Source organism: Hemiscyllium ocellatum, chromosome 7 (assembly GCF_020745735.1).
Source record: "Hemiscyllium ocellatum isolate sHemOce1 chromosome 7, sHemOce1.pat.X.cur, whole genome shotgun sequence".
Lineage (NCBI taxonomy): Eukaryota > Metazoa > Chordata > Chondrichthyes > Orectolobiformes > Hemiscylliidae > Hemiscyllium > Hemiscyllium ocellatum.
The window spans coordinates 90,681,132-90,704,423 of record NC_083407.1 but is presented as its reverse complement, the minus strand read 5'-3'; the positions used below and the strand labels follow the sequence as shown (position 1 = coordinate 90,704,423).

Sequence of the window (23,292 nt, the reverse complement as noted above, 5' to 3'; positions counted from 1 at the left end):
CCTACAAGTCACATTTGCAAGTCATTATTGAAATGGAACATTTGGCATTGTACTAGCCTTTTGGCTCCAAGTACTTCATTATACATGAAATCCTTCAGTAGATATCTGTCTTCCATCATTACAGGGAATGTACTCAGACCAGGGAAGCTCCCTTTTCTTGAATTGAGAGTGTCGCCAGAATTATGATTTTTTTTCCTCCCATAAAATGCTCAGGACAAGCAATGCTAAGAAATCTGAAGGTGGCAAGCTTAGAATATGTAGAACAGACATAGTATACCTCATATGTGACTTCACATCAAGTAATTCAAGAGTGGTAACCCTTGGTTCTCCAGCCATATTCTGAAGAATTTTCAACCTAGGGCCGCAGTGCTTGAAGAATTCAGTGCAAATGTTTAGTACAGACTCCCGAGGCCTGCGAAATTCCTCTCTTGCTATACGCTCATCCAGTTCTTCAGTTGGCAGACTCTGACCCTCTTCTAACAAATGAAGGTTATCTCTGCGGAAAAGTAAAAATATTCTTTAATTCTAAAATAACGTGAGAAATTTCAAGATTGCCTGTAATCACCAACAATTTTCACCCAACCAACTGGCAGCTTTGAAGTCAAATTCCTGCAATTATCTTTATGAGAAAACAATCACAACAAGGGTATGCACCTTCAGGGTAGCTTACCAACTTCTTGGGACAAGTCACGGTGGACAATGACTTGATAGGATTTGCAACCATGTTCCCAGAACCTGAGCCTGTGGGTTGCTAATCCAGTGACATGACACTCGGTCATTATTTCCCCCAAATAGGTCTAAAATGTGTGCTCACCACGTGTCAAGGTGGGTAGAAAGAGATTGGACATGAATCAGCCATGATGCCTTTGAATGGAACAGCAGGACTGAATGACCTGCTCCCATTCAGATGTTCCTACAATCCAAACATGCTCAGAATCAATGTTCCAGTGACAATTAAGAAACCCAAATATTCAGGTTTCTGGTGCCAGGCAGGTCAGGGTGAGGCCATTTATATTTCAGACGATAACCAACACTGGTTTTCACTGTAATGTAAATGGATCTGCAAGATTAGAATTCACATTTTACGCCTCAAGGATTACATTCTTCTGACTAATCCTTTGAAACAAGGAATTGATGGTTGTGAGCAATTGAAAATAATAAAAAAGATAGACAACCTCAATTCGATGACTTACAGTGTGTAAACAGGCCCTTCGGCCCAACAAGACCCATTCCCCTACATTTACCCCTTCGCCTAACACTACGGGCAATTTTGTGGGGCCAATCCACCTAACCGGAGCACCTGGAGGAAACCCAGGCAGACACGGGGAGAAAGGCAACTATTTGTGTGGAGTTTGCACAGAGGTGGGAATTGAACCCAGGTCTCTGGCGTGTGAGGCAGCGGTGTTAACCACGGTGCCACGGTGCTGCCCATATGATTGAAATAACTATTTGGTCCGTTGTGCCTGTAAAAGGAGCATGCAAGAGTTATCACGATTTTTCCTGACCTCGTATTGGCCCCTCCAGACATGGCGTGGTTGGCTGTTGGAGCTCCCCTATGACCTTGGTCGGACCTGCTCATTTGAGGAGCTGTCATTGGTCTGCACCACAGTTCATGAAGAAATAAACATGCAATTTGTAAATAAAATGTCCTGCTTAACAAATATTGCTTGATCAAAGCAACTACAAAGATTAAAACAGAGGCTCATTTTAGACAAATTGTTGTACTAATGTCCTTCAATCAGTTTCATGCGTTACATTATTCAGGCTGACCGCTGTATCTGCGGGTCCGCTTTCTGCAGTTTCAGTTATCGCGGCCCAAGTATATTACAGGAACGTTCCAGAACCAGGGGCCAAGGGGATGCTGGGAAGGAAAATTTCCCATTTAAATGAACGAGTTCGCAACTATCTGCGGTTTCGGGCCTCAGCAGTAGGTCTTGGAACATATCCCCCGCAGGTACAGGCAGGGGACTACTGTACTGAATAAGGGACAGAGCAGGCCACTAAAAACAGTGGAACAAAATGTATTGCTGAAATTTTCATCTAAAAATCCACCTCTGTAACCGATAAATGCTAACAAAGCATTAAAATTTACTTTGGTAGGACAGTGACATTGAATGCCAAAGCAGCCCAAGAGAAGGCTTAATAAATTACCTGGTGAGAGATTCAACACTATATAGTAGGGCTTGTAAGGATGTGGCTAGTGAAGCAATAGCAGTGATTTCATCCCGTGCTGCGGATGATGACTCCAATTGAATGGTTTGCTTCTTCAGTTTCTGCAGGTAGCAGGGAACCAGTGCCTCTAGTACCATCAGCATTTGAAGACTATGGCATAAATAAGAAGCATTAGAACAGACAAAGCACTACCGGGCAATAGCAAAGAAAATCCAATTCTACTGTGGCAAACCATTTTGTTAAAAAATTATGCAAACATAAAGGGGCTAAACATTTGATCTTAGTCGTGCAAAGTCAGGATTGTTCCTCTGGGCAACCTTAGGTGGTGAGGCCACAGCTGGTGTATTATGTGCAGTCGTGGTCACCACATTACAGGAAGGACATAATTGCGCTGAAGTGAGTGCAGAGAAGACTTATCTCGTATGTTGCCAGGACTGGAGAACTATAACTACATGGAAAGATTGGAGAGGTCAGGGTTGTTTCCCTTGGAACAGAGAAGATTGAGGGGTGGCATGATTGAGTTCTACAAAATTGTGAGGTGGAGGAAGAGGAAGAACTTGTTTCCCTTGGCAGAAAGTTTAAAAATCAGGAGTCATAGATTCAAGCTAAGTAGCAGAAGGATTAAAAGAGACATGCCTCTTTACGCAGAGGGCAATGGGTGTCTGGAATTCACTGCCTGAGTTGGTGGTGGGTACCGAGATCCTAAACTCATAAAAAGCATCTGAATCTGCACCTTAAGTAAAGTCCAGGCTGTAAGCTGCAGAGTTATGGGCCATGTACAAGTAGTTGGGATTAGAAAGGGCTTCTTGGACAAGAAAGGCTGAGTGATCCCCATCTGTCCTGTCTCATTTTTAATGGTTTCTAGGTCTATGTCCACAAATGAAATACCCTTACCACATAACACAAAATTAGACTGAATTAAAATTTCACTCATAAATGTATTGATAAGGTAGGGAAGAGAGAAAAAGTGGCAAAATTCTACATGAACATGAAGTAGCACCTATTAATAATTAAAACAGAAATAATGACCATACCTTAACGGCTGTGAGATTAGATTACTTACAGTGTGGAAACAGGCCCTTCGGCCCAACAAGTCCACACCGACCCGCCGAAGCGCAACCCACCCATACCCCTACCCCTACATATACCCCTTACCTAACACTATGGGCAATTTAGCATGGCCAATTCACCTGACCCGCACATCTTTGGACTGTGGGAGGAAACCGGAGCACCCGGAGGAAACCCACACAGACACGGGGAGAACGTGCAAACTCCACACAGTCAGTCGCCTGAGGTGGGAATTGAACCCCAGGTCCCTGGCGCTGTGAGGCAGCAGTGCTAACCACTGTGCCACCGTGCCATATTAAAGAGCAAATTAACTGAATGAGAAATACCCCAGTGATGTGAAAGACCAGCTTGATTTCAGGCCCACGTGATGAAAAAAAAGCACCTCATGTAGATAAGATATTTAAACAGATTTAAGATTTAAATGGATTTAAGAACAGCTTCTTTCCCACTATTATCAGAATTTTGAACAGACCTCTAATTCATTAGAGTTGATTTTTCTCTGTACAATCTGTGTAGCTGTAACACTATTTTGCATTCTGTTCTATTACTCTGATGTGCTTAAGTAAGGTATGATTTATCTGGTTAGCATGCAAAACAATACATTTCACTGTAGCTCGGTACATGTGATACTAATAAATCAAATACTAGAAAGGCTTGGAGTAACAAGAACTACAGAATATAAAATTTATGAAACAGTGAGTCTATTAATTCTACTAATCTTTAATAGGAAAGTTGTGAGACAATATTGAAAATACAGCATAGATCAACACCAATAATTCTTGCTGGGAGAAAATAGAGGAAGACTTGAAAAATTCAGTTCCTTTCCTTTAATAGTACATCATGATGACTGACAGAGCTTGGTCAGGATGGGATATATTGCTGACTATTTACAATCAGTAAGGGTTTAGAACAAGAGGACATGAGCATCAGATGAAGCATGAGTTTCATGTTGAGAACAGGTGAAGCATTTACATGGAGGTTTTTGGGATTAGGTAAGTGGTTGAAGAAAAGAAATATGGGAACAGGGTTAGGACATGGGTTCAGTGAGGCTCACCTGTTGTACACACTTTTATGCATTTTATGCAGAAAGCAAATGTACAAGAGAAAAAATAAATAAAAGAAACCCATCAGTTAGGTTTTAAACCTATTGTCTGGACAACGGAGCTGGGCTGTTTTTACAATGGGTGGCTAATCTGCCATGCTAGTGTTATACCAAATTGAAAATCTATCAGAATCCCATTACATCCTATCTGGAAGGAAAAGGGGCAACAGTAGAGACATAAAATCAGAGTGCAAAATTGACAACAGTCATTAAAAATGTAAAAGGAGACAAGTACAGGATGGCTCCCAGCTATCCAGGAGTGATTACCACCTGATTCATACTGAATATTAATGACAAAAATCTAAGTGTTCATCACATTATTAACATTGCATTTCCATACCCCCTACTGACAAACAGCTGCTGTTTGCTGGAATTAGCAATGGTAAATTGAACAGGCACAAAAGTGAGCAGGGGTCCAATGCAAGCAATGTTACTTCTGCAACCTTCCATATTAGAGCTTCAAAACCAGGCAACACTTGCAGAAGTTCTCAGCAATATAACTGGCCACTATTCTGGTTGGCTCTCTGTGTCTGTACACATTGCTCAACACTTTAAATTCTGATCATTAAATTAAGTTCTTGAAATACTGGAAAGTCTTTTGTAATCCATTTGAACAAAACATGCTGCCCAGAAGATCTATGTTTTTATTAGCATTCCTTCAATTCTCTTTGATTTAACATAACTTAATACTATACATTTAATAATACTACACTTGTGTTGAGTGTGAAATAATAAAATTAACCTGAACCTTATCAATCCCTTTGTCAGTGTGGTAATGGTATGGTCTTTCATATGAAATTTCTTTCTCATTACTAACAAAATTACATATTTGCCAGGTTGAAATTCATTAAAGCATTCAACTTAATATTGTTGAATGACAGGAATTATTTAAGGCAAGGGTCAAAGTTTTACTGCAGTCGACATCGTATAGCCATCTTCTGTCTTATTCCAGTTTTAAGATGTACACTTTAAGGTTTTAAGGTGGTTTGGTAAGTAAAGTGCTGAAAGTGGAAGCTGAAAGTAACAGTGAGTGTGGCAGGGTATCTGGGTGTTTGGTGAGCAATGAGATAAACAGTGAATCTCAATGAAATTCATGCATGGTGAAATAAAGAGGAAAGCTGGAAAATCTCAAACCTTTCTGTCAGAGTGAAATTGGTGAAAATCACAAATTTGGAAGTCCCACCCCAGAAAGAGTCATTTCTGATTTTTGTGGGGACAAGTGTGGTGTCAGGTTAGCTTATATCGCTGCATGGCTTGTGGAGGTAGCTGACCATTTAAATAACCAGCTGCCCCACATCTAAGTTCTGTTTTGTAATCCACACTGTCTGGAACCTAGATAATAAGGAGCAGACCAAGTGAGAACATCTGTTATATAGTGAATTTATTTTGGATTGTCATAGTGGCCTAACCAATGACCTGTACAGCCACAACATGACCTCCCAACTCCTGTACTCAATACTCTGACCAATAAAGAAAACATACCAAACGCCTTCTTCACTATCCTATCTACCTGCGACTCCACTTTCAAGGAGCTATGGACCTGCACTCCAAAGTCTCTTTGTTCAGCAACACTCCCTAGGACCTTACCATTAAGTGTATAAGTCATGCTAAGATTTGCTTTCCCAAAATGCAGCACCTCACATTTATCTGAATTAAACTCCATCTGCCAATTCTCAGCCCATTGGCCCATCTGATCAAGATCCTGTTGTAATAAGAGGTAACCTTCTTTGCTGTCCACTACACCTCCAATGTTGGTGTCATCTGCAAACTTACTAACTATATCTTTTATGCTCACATCCAAATCATTTATATAAAATAGTGGACCGAGCACTGATCCTTGTGGCACTCCACTGGTCACAGGCCTCCAGTCTGAAAAACAACCCTCCACCACCACCCTCTGTCTTCTACCTTTGAGCCAGTTCTGGATCCAAATGGCGAGTTCTCCCTGTATTCCATGAGATCTAACCTTGCTAACCAGTCTCCCATGGGGAACTTTGTCGAATGCCTTACTGAAGTCCATATAGTTCACTTCTACCACTCTGTCCTCATCAATCCTCTTTGTTACTTCATCAAAAAACTCAATCAAGATTAGTGTGAGAGGGGAAAGATGTAAAAGAGACCCAAGAGGCAACTTTTTTCACTCAGAGGGTGGTACGTGTATGGGATGAGCTGCCAGAGTACAATTGCAACATTTAAAAGGCATCTCAATGGGTATATGAACAGGTTTGGAGGGATATGGGCCAGATGCTGGCAGATGGAACTAGATTGGGCTGAGATATCTGGTCGGCATGGATGGGTTGGACCGAAGTGTCTGTTTCCATGCTGTAATTTCTATGACCTCTGCAGAAATGGTCTTGGAACACATTGCTGACAGAATGAAGGGTCCAGTAGGTTTTGGCATTGTTAAAAGTATTCATTACTTCATCTAAAAAAAGACATAAATCCGTAAAGTTGTCAAGAACATAAAGCACAAAGTTTTGATTTCATTAGAGATTAATTGAAGCATTTTCAATGTATTGAATTATTTCATGTCAATGAATGAATCATTTAAATAGTGACATCACTGGTAGACAAATAAACTTTTTTATGTCAGCATGATCCCTGAAACATGTGCTAAGTGGATTTTAGGCGAGTTGGCAAGGAAGTGCGATGGAAGAGAGTGGCTGGGGGAACAACATGGGTTGCCATGAGTTGGTAAGATGGGAGATTGGTAGAGGAGCATAGGGCTTATAAGGGACAAATAGGTTGCTGGACCAAAGTCTCAATGTGGACGAGAAGGTAGGAAGGACTGTGGATGGTGGGTTAAGGGGCGTGGAGGTCGGAGAGGACATAGGGAGATGTCAACAAGCATAGGGTGGTTTAGAGGTTATGAGGTAGCTTTGATCACCATGGATAGGCATGAATGTGTGAAAGAGGTGAGGTGACCTCAGAAATGGGCTGATGGGCTACACCTGAACCTGAGGGGCACCAGTATCCTTGGGGGGAGGTTTGCTAGTGCTCTTTGGGAGGGTTTAAACTAACTCCGCGGGGGCATGGGAACCAGGACTGTAGCTTTAGGGTACAGGACCTTGAGTGTAGGGAGGTTAGGAATAATGCAGCGATCTCTAAGGAGGGTGCCTGTAACCAGAAAGGTGGATTGAAGTGTGTATACTTCAATGCCAGAAGTATAAGGAATAAGGTAGGTGAACTTGCAGCGTGGGTTGGTACCTGGGACTTCGATGTTGTGGCCATTACAGAGACGTGGGTAGAACAGGGACAAGAATGGCTGTTGCACGTTCCAGGGTTCAAATGTTTTAGTAGGATCAGACATGGGGGTAAAAAAGGGGGAGGTGTGGCATTACTTGTCAAAGACAGTATCACAGCAGTGGAATGGACGATGGAAGAGGACTTGCCATCTGAGGTAGTTTGGGCTGAGGTTAGAAATAGGAAAGGTGAGGTCACCCTGTTAGGTGTTTTCTACAGGCCTCCTAATAGTCCTAGAGAAGTAGAGGATAATATTGCGAGGATGATTCAGGAAAAGAGTGAAGGTAGCAGGGTGGTTGTTATGGGGGACTTTAACTTCCCAGATATTGACTGGGAGAGCTATAGCTCGAGTTCATTAGATGGGTCGGTGTTTGTACAATGTGTGCAGGAGGGTTTCCTGACACAATATGTCGACAGGCCAACAAGAGGGGAGGCTATATTGGATTTGGTTCTAGGTAATGAACCAGGCCAGGTGTTAGATTTGGAGGTAGGTGAGCACTTCGGGGACAGTGACCACAACTCGGTGACTTTTACTTTAGTGATGGAGAGGGACAATCGTGCGCCGCAGGGCAAGAGCTATAGCTGGGGGCAGGGAAATTATGATGCTGTGAGGCATGACTTAGGATGTGTGGATTGGAAAAACAGGCTTCAAGAGAAGAACACTAATGAGATGTGGGGATTGTTCAAGGAGCAGCTACTGCGTGTCCTCGATAGGTATGTACCAGTCAGGCATGGTGTAAAGGGCCTTGTGAGGCAGCCGTGGTTTAGTAAGGAATTGGAGTCCCTTGTGAAAGGGAAGAAGGCGGCATATGTAAAGATGAGGCGTGAAGGTTCAGTAGGGGCGATTGAGAGTTATAAGGTAGCCAGGAAGGAGCTAAAGAGGGAGCTAAGAGAAGCGAGAAGGGGGCATGAAAAGTCTTTAGCTGGTAGGGATTAGGGAAAACCCAAAGGCTTTCTATAGGTATGTCAAGAATAAAAGGATGACTAGGGTAGGTATCGGTCCAGTCAAGGATAGTAGTGGGAAGTTGTGTGTGGAGGCGGAGGAGATTGGAGAAACATTAAATCAGTACTTTTCATCAGTATTCACTCAGGAACAGGACACTGTTGCTGATGTGAATATGGAATCACAAATAATTAGAATAGATGCCCTGGAAATATGCAGGGAAGAGGTTTTGGGAATATTGGAAAGGATGAATATAGATAAGTCTCCTGGGCCTGATGGCATTTACCCCAGGATCCTATGGGAAGCTAGGGAGGAGATAGCAGAGCCATTGGCCTGGATTTTTATGTCGTCATTGTCAACGGGAATAGTACCAGAGGACTGGAGGATAGCGAATGTGGTCCCATTGTTCAAGAAAGGGAGTAGGGATAGCCCTAGTAACTATAGGCCAGTGAGTCTGACTTCAGTGGTGGGCAAAGTCTTAGAGAGAATGGTAAGGGATAAGATTTATGAACATCTGGGTAGGAATAACGTGATCAGGGATAGCCAGCATGGTTTTGTGAAGGGCAGGTCGTGCCTCACAAACCTTATTGAGTTCTTTGAGAAGGTGACTGAGGAAGTGGATGAGGGTAAAGCAGTAGATGTTGTGTATATGGATTTTAGTAAGGCGTTCGATAAGGTTCCCCATGGTAGGCTAATGCTAAAACTACGGAGGTATGGCATTGAGGATACATTAGAGGTTTGGATTAGGAATTGGCTGGCTGGAAGGAGACAGAGGGTAGTAGTTGATGGATTATGTTCATCTTGGAGCGTAGTTACTAGCGGTGTACCACAAGGATCTGTTTTGGGACCATTGCTTTTTGTTATCTTTATAAATGATCTAGAGGAAGGACTTGAAAGCTGGGTAAGCAAGTTTGCGGATGACACAAAAGTCGGTGGAGTTGTGGATAGTGAGGAAGGAAGTGGTAGGTTACAGCGGGATATAGATAAGTTGCAGAGCTGGGCGGAAATGTGGCAAATGGAATTCAATGTAGCTAAGTGCGAAGTTGTTCACTTTGGTAGGAATAACAAGATGATGGATTACTGGGCTAATGGTAGGCTACTTGGTAGTGTGGATGAGCAGAGGGATCTTGGTGTCCATGTACACAGATCTCTGAAAGTTGCCACCCAGGTAAATAGTGCTGTGAGGAAGGCATATGGCGTACTGGGCTTTATTGGCAGAGGAATTGAGTTCCGGAGTCCTGAGGTCATGTTGCAGTTGTATAAGACTCTGGTGAGGCCTCATCTGGGGTATTGTGTGCAGTTTTGGTCGCCATACTATAGGAAGGATGTGGAAGCTTTAGAACGAGTGCAGAGGAGGTTTACCAGGATGTTGCCTGGAATGGTAGGAAAATCTTATGAGGAAAGGCTGAGGCACTTGGGGCTGTTCTCATTGGAGAAGAGAAGGTTTAGGGGAGATCTGATAGAAGTGTATAAGATGATTAGGGGTTTAGATAGGGTAGATACTAAGAACCTTTTACCGCTAATGGAGTCAGGTGTTACTAGGGGACATAGCTTTAAATTAAGGGGTGGTAGGTATAGGACAGATGTTAGGGGTAGATTCTTCACACAGCGGGTTGTGAGTTCATGGAATGCCCTGCCCGTATCAGTGGTGAACTCTCCTTCTTTATGGTCATTTAAGCGGGCATTGGATAGGCATTTGGAAGTTATTGGGCTAGTATAGGTTAGGTAGGATTCGGTCGGCGCAACATCGAGGGCCGAAGGGCCTGTACTGCGCTGTATCCTTCTATGTTCTATGTTCTAAATCAGGGCTAGAGTGACGTCTTGGTTCTATTCATTTTACGCAACATAATGCCAGTACACGGGCAGGAACCAGAAGCCTCTCTGCTATTTTTCTGGGATCATCCAGCCACCTCCTCTCGAGTCCCATCACCCCAGTATGAATATCCAAACTTTCCAAGTGAGGTTTGCCCATGCCAAGTTCACATGGCTGGAGAATGTCCTGTCTCCATGCTCTTGACCTGAAAATTGTGGTGTCAGGGGAAGGATGGATTAGGGTGGGTGAATTAAACATTAAACACCATTAGTAAAGAAGGAGAAATTATCCAACCCTCACTATCACTCTGTTTGACTGAGAAAGAAAAATGAGACAGGAAGGAGATTGGCAATTTTAAAAATCTCCCAGAATTAATTAGAACCTCAAGGAATGGAAGTCTTATAATTGCTCACCTTCTGGGTAAGTCAGCATATTTGGTAATGCATAGGCAGACAGTTACTAGATTCAGGTTTCTGCTGCATGTTTCAAAGGTCATTAATGTGCAGATGCGGCAACTTCAGAATGGTCTCAGGAACGTGAAGTGAGAGTATTTAGCATATGGTTGAGCAATGCAAATCGGCCAGTTCGTGAGGTATCACGCCCTCACCATAACTGCAGGCAGATTTGTGTATGAATAATGACAGATTATCAGATATCAGGATATTTTCCCGCATAATCCATGCCACAGTTTACTGAACACTTAATTTTGTTTTGTTTTATTGCACGAAATAATGAGTTCACAATTCATCACTAATCCTACACATCTGTGTAATTTCTCCTTTTCTGCTCAGTCTGACAAGTGTATAACTTACTTGAGTGTTATATGCTTCAATTTCAATTTCATATTTCTTCAATTTTTAGTACGAGCTTTGCTTTCTGGCGATATAATTCTGCACCAAACCCAAGCACATAATGTGAAGATATTTATGAAAGAAACATTATTTCCAAATTTATGTCTGAAGTAACATTCCTGTACCTTCTAAGTGATTCCGGTGCATATGCAACTACAGTAACACATAGCTTTATAGCTTCACTAATAGAGAAGGCAAGATCTTCATTTCCATAGCAGAAATCTAGAAGAACATGAAAAAAAATATTGTTTAAGTCAAGTTTGCTACACTGGTGCTCATTTTACATGATTTGTCATTTAAGTAAGATGGAAACTTATAATTTTACTAATTTTGCTCATCAATATTTTAATTGATTAGAGATTTGAAAATGATTTAAAAAAAACTCCTGTTTTATTCCAGAACAATCACTAATTACCAGAAATTAAAATGAAAAAATGTCCTTATAAATATCAAAGTAAGTCAATAACTCTGTGGTGATTAACTCACTCCAATTGCTCAGATCCTGTTCACCATTTACAAGGCACATGTCGGAGGTCTGATGGACCTCAACACCATCCAGGACAAAGCAGCATGCTTGATTGGCAACCCACTTACCACCCCAAAGATCTACTTCTCCACCAGCAGTACACATAGTCAACAGTGTGCACCATTGACACAATGCACTTCATCTGCTTGCAAATAATCCTTCAACTGCATCTTTGAATCACTTGACCTATACTTACAAGAACAAGGGTAGCAGAAATATGGGATCGCTACATTGTGGCAGGATGTAAACAGTAATTTGTGATTGCGTGCATTTCTTGACTGGAAGGATATTAACAGTTGGACTCTGCAAGGTTCAGTACTTTGTCCCTTGCTTTTAGTAGTCTACATTAATGCTTTAGACCCTAATGTAGAACATATGATAAAGAAGTTTGCAGGTATGAAAATTGGCTGTGTGGTTGATAGTCAGAATGAAAACTTTAGATGTAAGGGTCTGTGCAGTTGACCCAGACAATGCATTTCTGAGAGTGCAGCAGCAAAGGATAAAAAAAAGATAAAAATCAGGAGGTTGCAGAGTACTGTAGAACAATATTGGGACCTTGGAATGTATGTCCTTACAAAGGTAGCAGGACAGGTCAATAAGGTGGTTAAGAAAATGTACGTGTGTTTTATTAGCTGAGACATTGTCTCATTAGCTGTTTCATAAAAGCATAAAAGGCCACTGATATACACTGCAAACCCACAGAATCTCACTGTTACCTTGACCTCACATCCTCACACTTTGCTTCCTGTAAGGACTCCATCCCGCTCTCTCAGTTTCTTCGTCTTCATTGCATCCGTTCTCTCAATGCCACATTCTACAAGGGTCCTCAGAAATGTCCAGCTTTTTTCCTCAAATGAGGATTCCCTGCTGCTGTGGTTAATAGGGCTCTTAGAAGTCATAGAGTCATGGAGATGTACAGCATGGAAACAGACCCTTCAGTCCAACCCATCCATGCCAACCAGATGTCTCAACCCAATCTAGTCCCATCTGCCAGCATTCGGCCCATATCCCTCCAAACCCTTCATATTCAAATACCCATCCAAATGCCTTTTAAATGTTGCCATTGTCCCAGCCTCCACCACATCCTCTGGCAGCTCATTCCATACACGTACCACCCTCTGCATGAACAAGTTGCCCCTTAGGTCCCTTTGATATCTTTCCTCTCTCACCCTAAACCTATGCCCTCTAGTTCTGGACTCCTCGACCCCAGAGAAAAGACTTTGTCTATTTATCCGATCCATGCCCATAATAACTTTGCAAACCTCTCTAAGGTCACCCCTCAGCCTCCGACACTCCAGGGAAAACAGCCCCAGCCTGTTCAGCCTCTCCCCATTGCTCAAATCCTTCAACCCTGGCAACATCCTTGTAAATCTTTTCTGAACCCTTTCAAGTTTCACAACATCTTTCCGATAGGAAGGAGACCAGAATTGCACACAATGTTCCAACAGTGGCCTAACCAATGTCCTGTACAGCCGCAACATGACCTCCCAACTCCCGTACTCTGACCAATAAAAGAAAGCATACCAAACACCTTCTTCACTATCCTATCTACCTGCGACTCCACTTTCAAGGAACTATGAACCTGTACTCCAAGGTCTCTTTGTTCAGCAACACCCTCTAGAACCTTACCATAAAGTGTATAAGTCCTGCTAAGATTTGCTTTCCCAAAATGCAGCACCTCACATTTATCTGAATTAAACTCCATCTGCCACTTCTCAGCCTATTGGCCCATCTGATCAAGATCAAGTTGTAATCTAAGGTAACTTTCCTCGCTATCCACTACACCTCCAATGTTGGTGTCATCTGCAAACTTACTAACTGTACCTCTTGTGCTTGCATCCAAATGAGGACCCAGCACCGATCCTTGTGGCACTCCACTGGTCACGGACCTCCAGTCTGAAAAACAACCCTCCACCATCACCCTCTGTCTTCCACCTTTGAGCCAGTTCTGTATCCAAATGGCTAGTTCTCCCTTTATTCCATGAGATCTAACCTTGCTAACCAGTCTCCCATGGGGAACTTTGTCGAATGCCTTATTGAAGTCCATATAGTTCACTTTTACCACTCTGCCCTCATCAATCCTCTTTGTTACTTCTTCAAAAAACTCAATCAAGTTTATGAGACATGATTTCCCATACACAAAGCTGTGTTGACTATCCCTAATCAGTCCTTGCCTTTCCAAATACATGTACAACTTGTCCAGCAGAATTCCCTCCAAAAACTTGCCTACCACTGACATCAGGCTCACCGGACTATAGTTCCCTGGCTTGTCTTTACCACCCTTCTTAAACAGTGGCACCACGTTAGCCAACCTCCAGTCTTCCGGCACCTCACCTATGACTATCGATTATACAAATATCTCAGCAAGACGCTCAACAATCACTTCTCTAGCTTCCCACAGAGTTCTAGGGTGATCAGCTCCTGGGGGTTTATCCACCTTTATGCGTTTCAAGACATCCAGCACTTCCTCCTCTATAATATGGACATTTTGCAATGTGTCACCATCTATTTTGTTACTTTCTCTACCTTCCATACCCTTTTCCACAGTAAATACTGATGCAAAATACTCATTTAGCATCGCCCCCATTTTCTGCGGCTTCACACAAAGGCTGCCTTGTTGATCTTTAGTTATCCAGCATTCCCTATACCTACCAGCCTTTCCTGTCACCCTAACAGGAATATACTTTCTCTGGATTCTCATTATCTCATTTCTGAAGGCTTCCCATTTTCCAGCCGTCCCTTTATCTGTGAACATTTGCCCCCAATCAGCTTTTGAATGTTCTTACCTAATACCGTCAAAATTGGCCTTTCTCCAATTTAGACCTTCAACTTTTAGATCTGGTCTATCTTTTCCCATTATTATTTTAAATCTAATAGAATTATGGTCGCTGGCCCCAAAGTGTTACCCCAATGACACCTCAGTCACCTGCTCTGCCTTGTTTCTCAAGAGTAGGTCAAGTTTTGCACCTTCTCTAGTAGTTACATCCACATACTGAATCAGAAAATTTTCTTGTACACACTTAACAAATTCCTCTCCACCTAACCCCTTAACACTGTGGCAGTCCCAGTCTATGTTTGGAAAGTTAAAATCCCCTACCAAAACCACCCTATTATTCTTACAGATAGCTGAGATCTCCTTACAAGTTTGTTTCTCAATTTCCCTCTGACTATTAGGGGGTCTCTAATACAATCCCAATAAGGTGATCATCCCTTTCTTATTTCTCAGTTCCACCCAAGTAACTTCCCTGGATGTAGTTCCGGGAATATCCTCCCTCAGCACAGCTGTAATGCTATCCCTTCTCAAAAATGCCACCCCCCTTCCTCTCTTGCCTCCCTTTCTATCCTTCCTATAGCATTTGTATCCTGGAACATTAAGCTGCCTGTCCTGCCAATCCTTGAACCATGTTTCTGTAATTGCTATGATATCCCAGTCCCATGTCCCTAATCATGCTTTGAGTTCATTTGCCTTCCCTGTTAGACGCCTTGCATTGAAATATATGTAGTTTAATTTATTAGTCCTACCTTGTCCCTGCCTGCCCTTACTGTTTGACTCGCTTCTGTGGTCAACCCATCTCCTGTACCTTGGCCTTCATCCCTTCCCTCCCCTCCCACAACAACAATAGGGTCCCTCTGGCCCTCACTTACCTCCCCATCAGTCTCCTCATCCAATGGATTGTAACGCACCATTTCCATTACCTTCAATGGGATGCCACAACCTGATACATATTCCCCACCCCTCACTTTGTGTATGAAAAATCATTGGGTAAATAGAGTGCCAGTTTTGAAACATTAAGCATCAAACTTTGTATCAATCTGAAGTAATAAACCTGCACAGAAACTACTTTTCAGGATATCAAGCAGGAATTGCCTGACTGCAATTAAATCTTTGCTTCTGGAGTTAAAATGTAGCAAGTACAGTTTTAGCAGCTAATGAGAAGCTAAGGAACAGCGAAACAAGAAAGTAACAATACTTAGTGAAAGGGGAATCTGAGAACAAATGCTGGCAATAAGTAAAATCAATTAAATAAATTTAATCTAAGAGTTTGTTACACTCTACTAATCTGATGCATTGTTAGTTTGCATGATATCACAATTAATTTTAATGCTGATGAGAAAAGTACTTGGATCAGATTTGTTTTTTTGGAAATGTACTTTCCCTTCAGAAAAAAGGGATTGCAATGTATTAAATTCTTATAAACACCACAGTTCATTAAATGGGATTATTCTCAATACTAATCATATAATGTCACTGTGCACTGCAACATATTTCCACTGCATAAAATATTATTGTAATAAATTTCAGTAAGGTTACCAAGAGATTTGAGTGGTTTCTCAGCTTTCACTAATTCCAGTACGTCCAACGTATCTTGTGTATCACCCTCCAAAGACACCAAAAGGTCAAAGAGACATTGAGAAGACACACCTTTGGCCGATCCACTCGTTGTAACATCCTAAGTACAAAAACCAAGTGCTAGTTTTCTTTGACACAATTTTTCCTTCCATCACTTATTTTCTTTTATTAACTTATGTTTTTAATCAACTTGTTCTTATACACTCTGGAGCAAGTGGGATTTGAACCCATCCCTTCAGGTCCCTGGGTTAGGGACACTACCATTGTGCCACAAGTGAGCCCACCTGATCAGTTTTTAAAAAAAAATGTTAACCTATTTTTCCCTAATCTGCCTGTTTAGAGATGTTACAGAGGAACCTCGACTATCTTAAGGTCACGGCGGGGAGTATTTCATTCAGTTAATTGAATGCTGGTTAGCCAAGCATCGGGACCTTGCAATCTTGCCGGATAATCGATTGCCGGATAACCGAGGTTCCTCCGCACACAGCATTAGAGCAGGTGGGACTTGAACCCAGACCTCCTATTCAGGGGTAGGGACACTACCACTGTGCCACAAGAGGTTGCCACTCCCTGGAAAATCTGGCCCATTGTATTTTAGCATCAAAATTATACATTAGCTGGATAGAATACTTTGATGACAAATGATCTGGATTATATTGTTAGATATCCCTTCCTCAAAAGGCGGTGGATGCTGTATGATTAAATATTTTTAAGGCAAGAGGTAGATACTTGATTACCAAAGGGATGAAAGATTGTCAAGGGTATGCAGGAATATAGAGTTGAGGTTAGAATCAGAACAACCTTGACCTTATTGAGTGGGGGAGCAGGCTTTGAAGGGCCTGGTGGCTTACTCTTATTCCTTACTGTCATCCAAAAGCCTTGCCAACTATAACTGTGAAATACTTAAAGATTGATTTGAATTAATATCTGGAGCCAATTGGAGAGGGATGGAACACAAGGTGAATCTTATCTACTTACTGAGAACTCCAGTAAGGGTGCTGCACTCGCAAACAATTGGAGAATAAAAGGCTTTCGATGCAAAATATAAAACTGTCGACAAGAAAACTCAATTGCTTGGCGTAGCAATGGATTGCTTTCATAATCAGCATAGACCTGTGGAAGGGAATATTTTAAAACGATGTGAATACAAGCAAAAAGCACATACTTTATATAACCCATGATGAACATATATTGTATATGTATAGTATTATATCGTAAGATTTAATTTGCATGCATGATTTCAGCTGGAAAGTTATACTCTTTACATTGTTTCTCCCTAAGGAGAGAAATGCATTTATGTACTGCATTGCATGACCTCAAGATGCTCCAAAGAATGCTTGAGTTATGACACTCATTAAATTTGTAGTCACTCTTGCAGTAAGGAAAAGCAGCAGTCAATCTGTACACTGCAACCTTCCACAACAGCAATGAAATACTGGCAATATAATCATTTTTAAGTGATGTTGACTGAGGGATAAACATTGACTGCAGAACTCGGATTATACCTCTGCTCCTCTTCAGGGGAGTAATAGGATCACTTATATCCAATCACCTCAGTTGAATGCCTACTGATTTTTTTTGCCTAATATTGTGACTTGAAGCATACATTTACTGTTGTCCGTTAGTGGGTTGTCTTGCTAGAATGAGAGCTTACAAAGAGAATTAATGAGTGTACAGCCACTTCACTTAGAGCAGTGTCAAAACAGGGGTTTGTTTGGAAACAAAATGTAGAATGTTTGACAATTTATGCATTAACTTCACATGAAAGCACAAAAAGGGTCTTGGGTTAATATGACTTCAAATATCTCCAAAAGCAGCACTGGATTAACAATATAAATCCTTGTGCTCAAATCTCTGGAGTAGAACTTGAACTCATGACTATATAGTTAGTGCTTCCAACTGAGCCATTGATGACATTAGAGTCCCGACGTTATTGTCTTTGTAAGAAATGATCATGTCATTAATTATTAGTATCTTATGTACCTCAGACACAGCACAGAGCCTGAAACCAAAGAACAAGAAGAAAATAAATTCTGCCATTATTTAGTCTTGGGAACAAACTGATGAATTTTTGTTGAATATACTATGCTGATTGTGTCAAGCAAATTGAAGTGAGTACAGCTGAAAGGCAATGAAATGTTAATGTTACGTCAGCCCACGCCTGAAAACTGGCCATATCTTGCTGCACACAGGGGCAGAACTCCTTCATTAACTCAAGAATTGCAAATGGCACTGAACATTGTGCCATGATCAGCAATCTTATGAGGAAAATAAGGATATTGTGGTTGAAACAGCTGAAGGTGACTGGGCCTAGTTCTACAGGTATCAACAAAGAACATAAAGACCGAAGGAATAGTTTGGCAAAATGCTTTATTTGCGTATTATAATTTAGCACTAATATCACAGTCCCAACGTTATTCTCAAAGTTTGCACAGTCTTCTGTTTTATTCAATGTCCACTACAAAGAATGGCTCAGCAGCAGCTCTACTGATCGGGTCCTGAATGACATAGTAGTCAGACTGAGTCTTCAGCAGGTGGTGAGGGAATTAACAAGAGGGAAATGCATACATGACCTCATCCTCAACAATCTGTTGGCTGTAGATACTTCTGTCCTTGACAATATCAGTAAGAGTTACTGCTGCACAGTCCTTGTGGAGACAAAATCACATTGGGAGTATCATCCATTGTGTTGTCACACTCCATAGGCCAAATGGGTCAGATTCAAACAGATCAAGCAACACAAGTCTGACTCAAAAAAAGATTTCACGTGGTATTTTGAGTTTCATTTGAAGTACGTGTTAGCCATAAGTAGGTTAGCCATTTGAAGTTCATTCTACTACAGTTGCATAATTTATATTGTTATTATTGCCTAATTTATCTCAGTTCTTAATGTTCTGAGTTATGATTCTCCTTTTGTATTGACATCTTCAGTCTATGTCTGGATGGTCTCACATTACGAGAAAGTGAGGACTGCAGATGCTGGAGATCAGAGCTGAAAAATGTGTTGCTGGAAAAGCACAACAGGTCAGGCAGCATCAAAAGAGCAGGAGAATCAATGTTTCAGGCATAAGCCCTTCTTCAGGAATGAGGAGGATGTGCCAAGCAGGCTAAGATAAAAGGTAGGGAGGAGGGACTTGGGGGAGGGGCATTGGGAATGCGATAGGTGGAAGGAGGTTAAGGGGAGGGTGATAGGCTGGAGAGGGGGTGGGGGTGGAGAGGTCGGGAAGAAGATTGCAGGTTAGGAAGGTGGTGCTGAATCCGAGGGTTGGGACTAAGAAAAGGTGGGGGGAGGGGAAATGAGGAAGCTGGAGAAATCTGCATTCATCCCTTGTGGTTGGAGGGTTCCTAGGCGGAAGAGCTCTTCCTCCAGGCGCCATGTTGCCATGGTCTGGCAATGGAGGAGGCCAAGGACCAAGGACCTCTCCCACTCCACCAAGAACATGCAGGTCCTTGGCCTCCTCCATTGCCAGACCATGGCAACACGACGCCTGGAGGAAGAGCTCTTCCGCCTAGGAACCCTCCAACCACAAGAGATGAATGCAGATTTCTCCAGCTTCCTCATTTCCCCTCCCCCCAACTTTTCTCAGTCCCAACCCTCGGACTCAGCACCGCCTTCTTGACCTGCAATCTTCTTCCCGACCTCGCCGTCCCCAACCCCTCTCCGGCCTATCACTCTCACCTTAACCTCCTTCCACCTATCGCATTCCCAACCCCCCTCCCCCAAGTGCCTCCTCCCTACCTTTTATCTTAGCCCGCCTGGCACACCCTCCTCATTTCTGAGTAAGGGCTTATGCCCGAAACGTCGATTCTCCTGCTCCTTTGATGCTGCCTGACCTGCTGCGCTGGTCTCACATTAGAACTGCCATTGACTCCTGTATTCTTTGTGTAACTATTGGACACGCTTTTGGAGCCATGAAATTTGGTGGGAGTGAATGTTTCGTAGAATGTTTTGTTAAGGTTTTGGGAATTTGTTTCAAAGTGTGCTACTTTCTGTCAATCTAACTCCAGTTAGATTGGAATCTTTCCATGTTCAACAATTCAGATTAGTCCAACACGTAATCACTGAGATCAGGATTTAAAAATAAGATTTTTTTAAAGATTCATTATAGTCTATTAAATTCTGTTTTATATTCTTCAATAGAATCTTTGGTAGCTTTCTAAGTTTCTCAAAGTATAAGCATGCCTTGTGTGCATTTAACAGATTTTCTTAGCAATCATGACCACAAATGTTAGTAGATTATCCAAACATTACTCCTTGTCAAATTCCTGAGCCTCCAAGCTCTAAAAATACTTTACACCTGATCCTGCTTCAGGCAGGAAGCAAAAGTGCCAAGACCATACCTGATTTTCCCTTTGCTGAGGTTGTAACCCATTTTTATATATGTACTTCATTTTGCCTTTGACCAAAAGGCTCAGCTTCATAGCACATCAGTGGGAAATAACAGCCACTTGGCTTGTTTCAGCCATTGCTCTTAAAAGTAACTCAAATTCCAACATCCTATCTTAAAAAAAATCCCTAACTTTCTGAACTTCACCTTTGCAACCATAGGCAATGTCAACATAGACCCAAGCTTGATGGTGAAATAGAACTTATGACACCTTTCCTTGTGGTTAGAGTTTATAAACAATTTGGTAATCCAGCGTCTACCGGCATAAGCACCACCTGTGCCACCTTTACATTTACTCAGTCATTTAGTTAATCAATTCAATACAGTCAGCAGCATTAACTCCTTTTTGTTGACACTAATCTCTATCATATAATACTGCTTGCATTCGGATGTGTATTTTGCCTATTTATTTATAGCAAGTTCTTCTTAAGCCTGATTTGTTCTTAACCACAGAAACCTGGTCCACGTTTTCCATTAATTTGAGTCTGAAAAGTGGATAAACCGGGGGAAAAAAAACTTAAACTTTGATAATGGGACTTGATCTCTAGTATGTAATGCAGTGAGGAATGACACTAGTAAATCCAACATTTGCTGCTCATCCCTAATTGCTCGAGTGGGTGGCTCACAATGCCATTTCAAACAGCAGTTTGGAGTCAACCATGTTGTTGTGGGTCTGAAATCACATGTTGGTCAGACCAGACAGTGACCTAAAGGAAATTAATAAACCATTAGGATTTTTTTACAACAATTGATAGTTTCATGGCCATGATTCTTGAGACTCGTTTCACCAGTTGCCATACATATGACTAGACCAATAGTTTGGATCTCTGGATCACTAGTCCAGTGACATTACCAGTTCCCAATTTCCCTTTTGTTTTTCTCTCGGCCCATCTCCAGCATTTATGGGTTCAGCATTTTGAAGAATTTAAATTCAATTATCTGAAAGCTACAATGAAAGTTAGATTTAGCAATAAAAATGACCATATTGGTCGGTCTACATGTGCCTGCAAAAAGCAATGTGGTTGACTCTGAAATGACTGAGCAAACCACTGGAACAAGTTGCTATAAGGTGAGAAAGGAATGAAACCAGACACACCACCCACTATCAGCCGAGAACTGGAAATGACAAAGGCACTCCTGACTGGCTGAACTTGCATCCTGCTAACATCTTGTGCCTTATGCTAAAATTAGGAGAATTATCACACAGATTAATAAAGCAACAGTCTTATACAATCGCACTCACTGAATCATACCACACAGACAATCTCCTAGACCCAGACTTGGTGCGATGCCCACATCCAGTGAGAGTATAAAAATAAACCTCTTTCCAGCCATTATCTAACTATACATTGGGCACCCATAATGATCTCAAGGTGTACTTAGTACCCAATATCCTGTAAGTAACAAAAACAACTTCCTTCAATCTTCAGAATATTGCTGCTTTACTACCTTATCACTTCCCCACCAACATTCTCTGAAGCACATGCTCAATTATTTTTTTAACCACCTCCAGACAGAACTATTCCAACATTTACTTGGTTAATCATTTCCAATCTGTCTTCTGAACTCCAGATCATACGAAACTCTCTGCACAGACCCTTACCCACATCAACTCCCTCTTATGCATCAGCTTTTCCTTGCTAACCAACATGAGCTCCTGTTCACAAGGATTTCACATTTAACATTCTTACCTTTGCGTTTAAATATTTTCATGCCCTTGAATTAATTTGAGACCTGTAATCATCTTTAGTGGGAAATGGAAGTGTGATGGTAATGTTGCTTGACTAGTGATCCAGAGATTCAAACTATTGGTCTAGTGATATGTACGACAATTCCACCATGGCAACTTGTGGAATTCAAATTAGATTAATAAACCTGGAATTGAAAGCTAGTCTCAAGAATGGTGGCCATGAAACTATCAAGTGTTGCAAAAACTCATCTGGTTTATTAATGTCCTTTAGGTCACTGCCTGGTCTGGCCTACGTGTGACTTCAGACCCACAGCAACATGGTTGACTCTAAACTGTTGTTTGAAATAGCACTATGAGCTACCCCATCAAGATCAATTAGGGATGGCAGCAAATGTTGGACTTACTGGTGTTATTCCTCACTGCATTACACACAGATCAAACCCCATTATCAAAGTTTAAGTTTTTTTGCCCAATTTACCTGCCTTTCACACTCAAATTAATAGAAGTTAAAAATCACACAACACCAGGTTATAGTTCAACAGGTTTATTTGGAAGCACTAGCTTTTGGATCGCTATTCCTTCATCAGGTAGATGTCACAAAGTGCTCTGAAAGCTAGTGCTTACAAATAAATCTGTTGGACTGCAACTGGGTGTTGTGTGATTTTTAACTTTGTCCACCTCAGTCCAACACTGGCTCCTCCAAAACAAATTAATAGAAAGCACAGATCAAATATCTGTACTTAAAACCAAACCAAGGGACACAAAGAACTTGTTAAAATTAAATTCTAACCACAGGTAAAGAACGGAGAATGTACAACTCCACTAATAAAAGTCTCAACCCTATAAAACGTTTCTACACATACACACAGACACAAAGCATTGGTGATAATGACAAAGCAGAAGAATAACTGGGAAAGCAGTTCAATGACCCCACTGCACAGGGCTGTTTTCACTTGCTCACAGGAGGTAGTGCGTGACAGGCACATTGACTGCAAAGTCTCTTGATTACTGGGCAAAATCACAGATCACAGCAAGCGATGACAGTCAATAAATTAGCTTTCTTCAAGCTTTAGGTAGGTTGTTGGACAGAAAGGTACACCACATTCCTGTTTCCAAAGGCTACTGCCAGTATCACTTGCAACCCT

General features: G+C 41.7%; 1 protein-coding gene across 1 annotated transcript in view; it reads right to left on the bottom strand.

Annotated features, from left to right (window-relative positions):
• The window catches only part of LOC132817546 (protein unc-80 homolog), a 270,588-nt gene that overhangs the window by 47,341 nt on the left and 199,955 nt on the right, over positions 1-23,292 (bottom strand). The window contains exons 45-50 of the mRNA XM_060828048.1: positions 17,048-17,182; positions 16,031-16,169; positions 11,318-11,414; positions 2,152-2,322; positions 1,506-1,598; positions 278-496 (exon numbers count right to left, since the gene is read on the bottom strand). Coding sequence (XP_060684031.1) covers positions 278-496; positions 1,506-1,598; positions 2,152-2,322; positions 11,318-11,414; positions 16,031-16,169; positions 17,048-17,182 — 854 coding nt within the window. The remainder of the gene's footprint in view (positions 1-277; positions 497-1,505; positions 1,599-2,151; positions 2,323-11,317; positions 11,415-16,030; positions 16,170-17,047; positions 17,183-23,292) is intronic.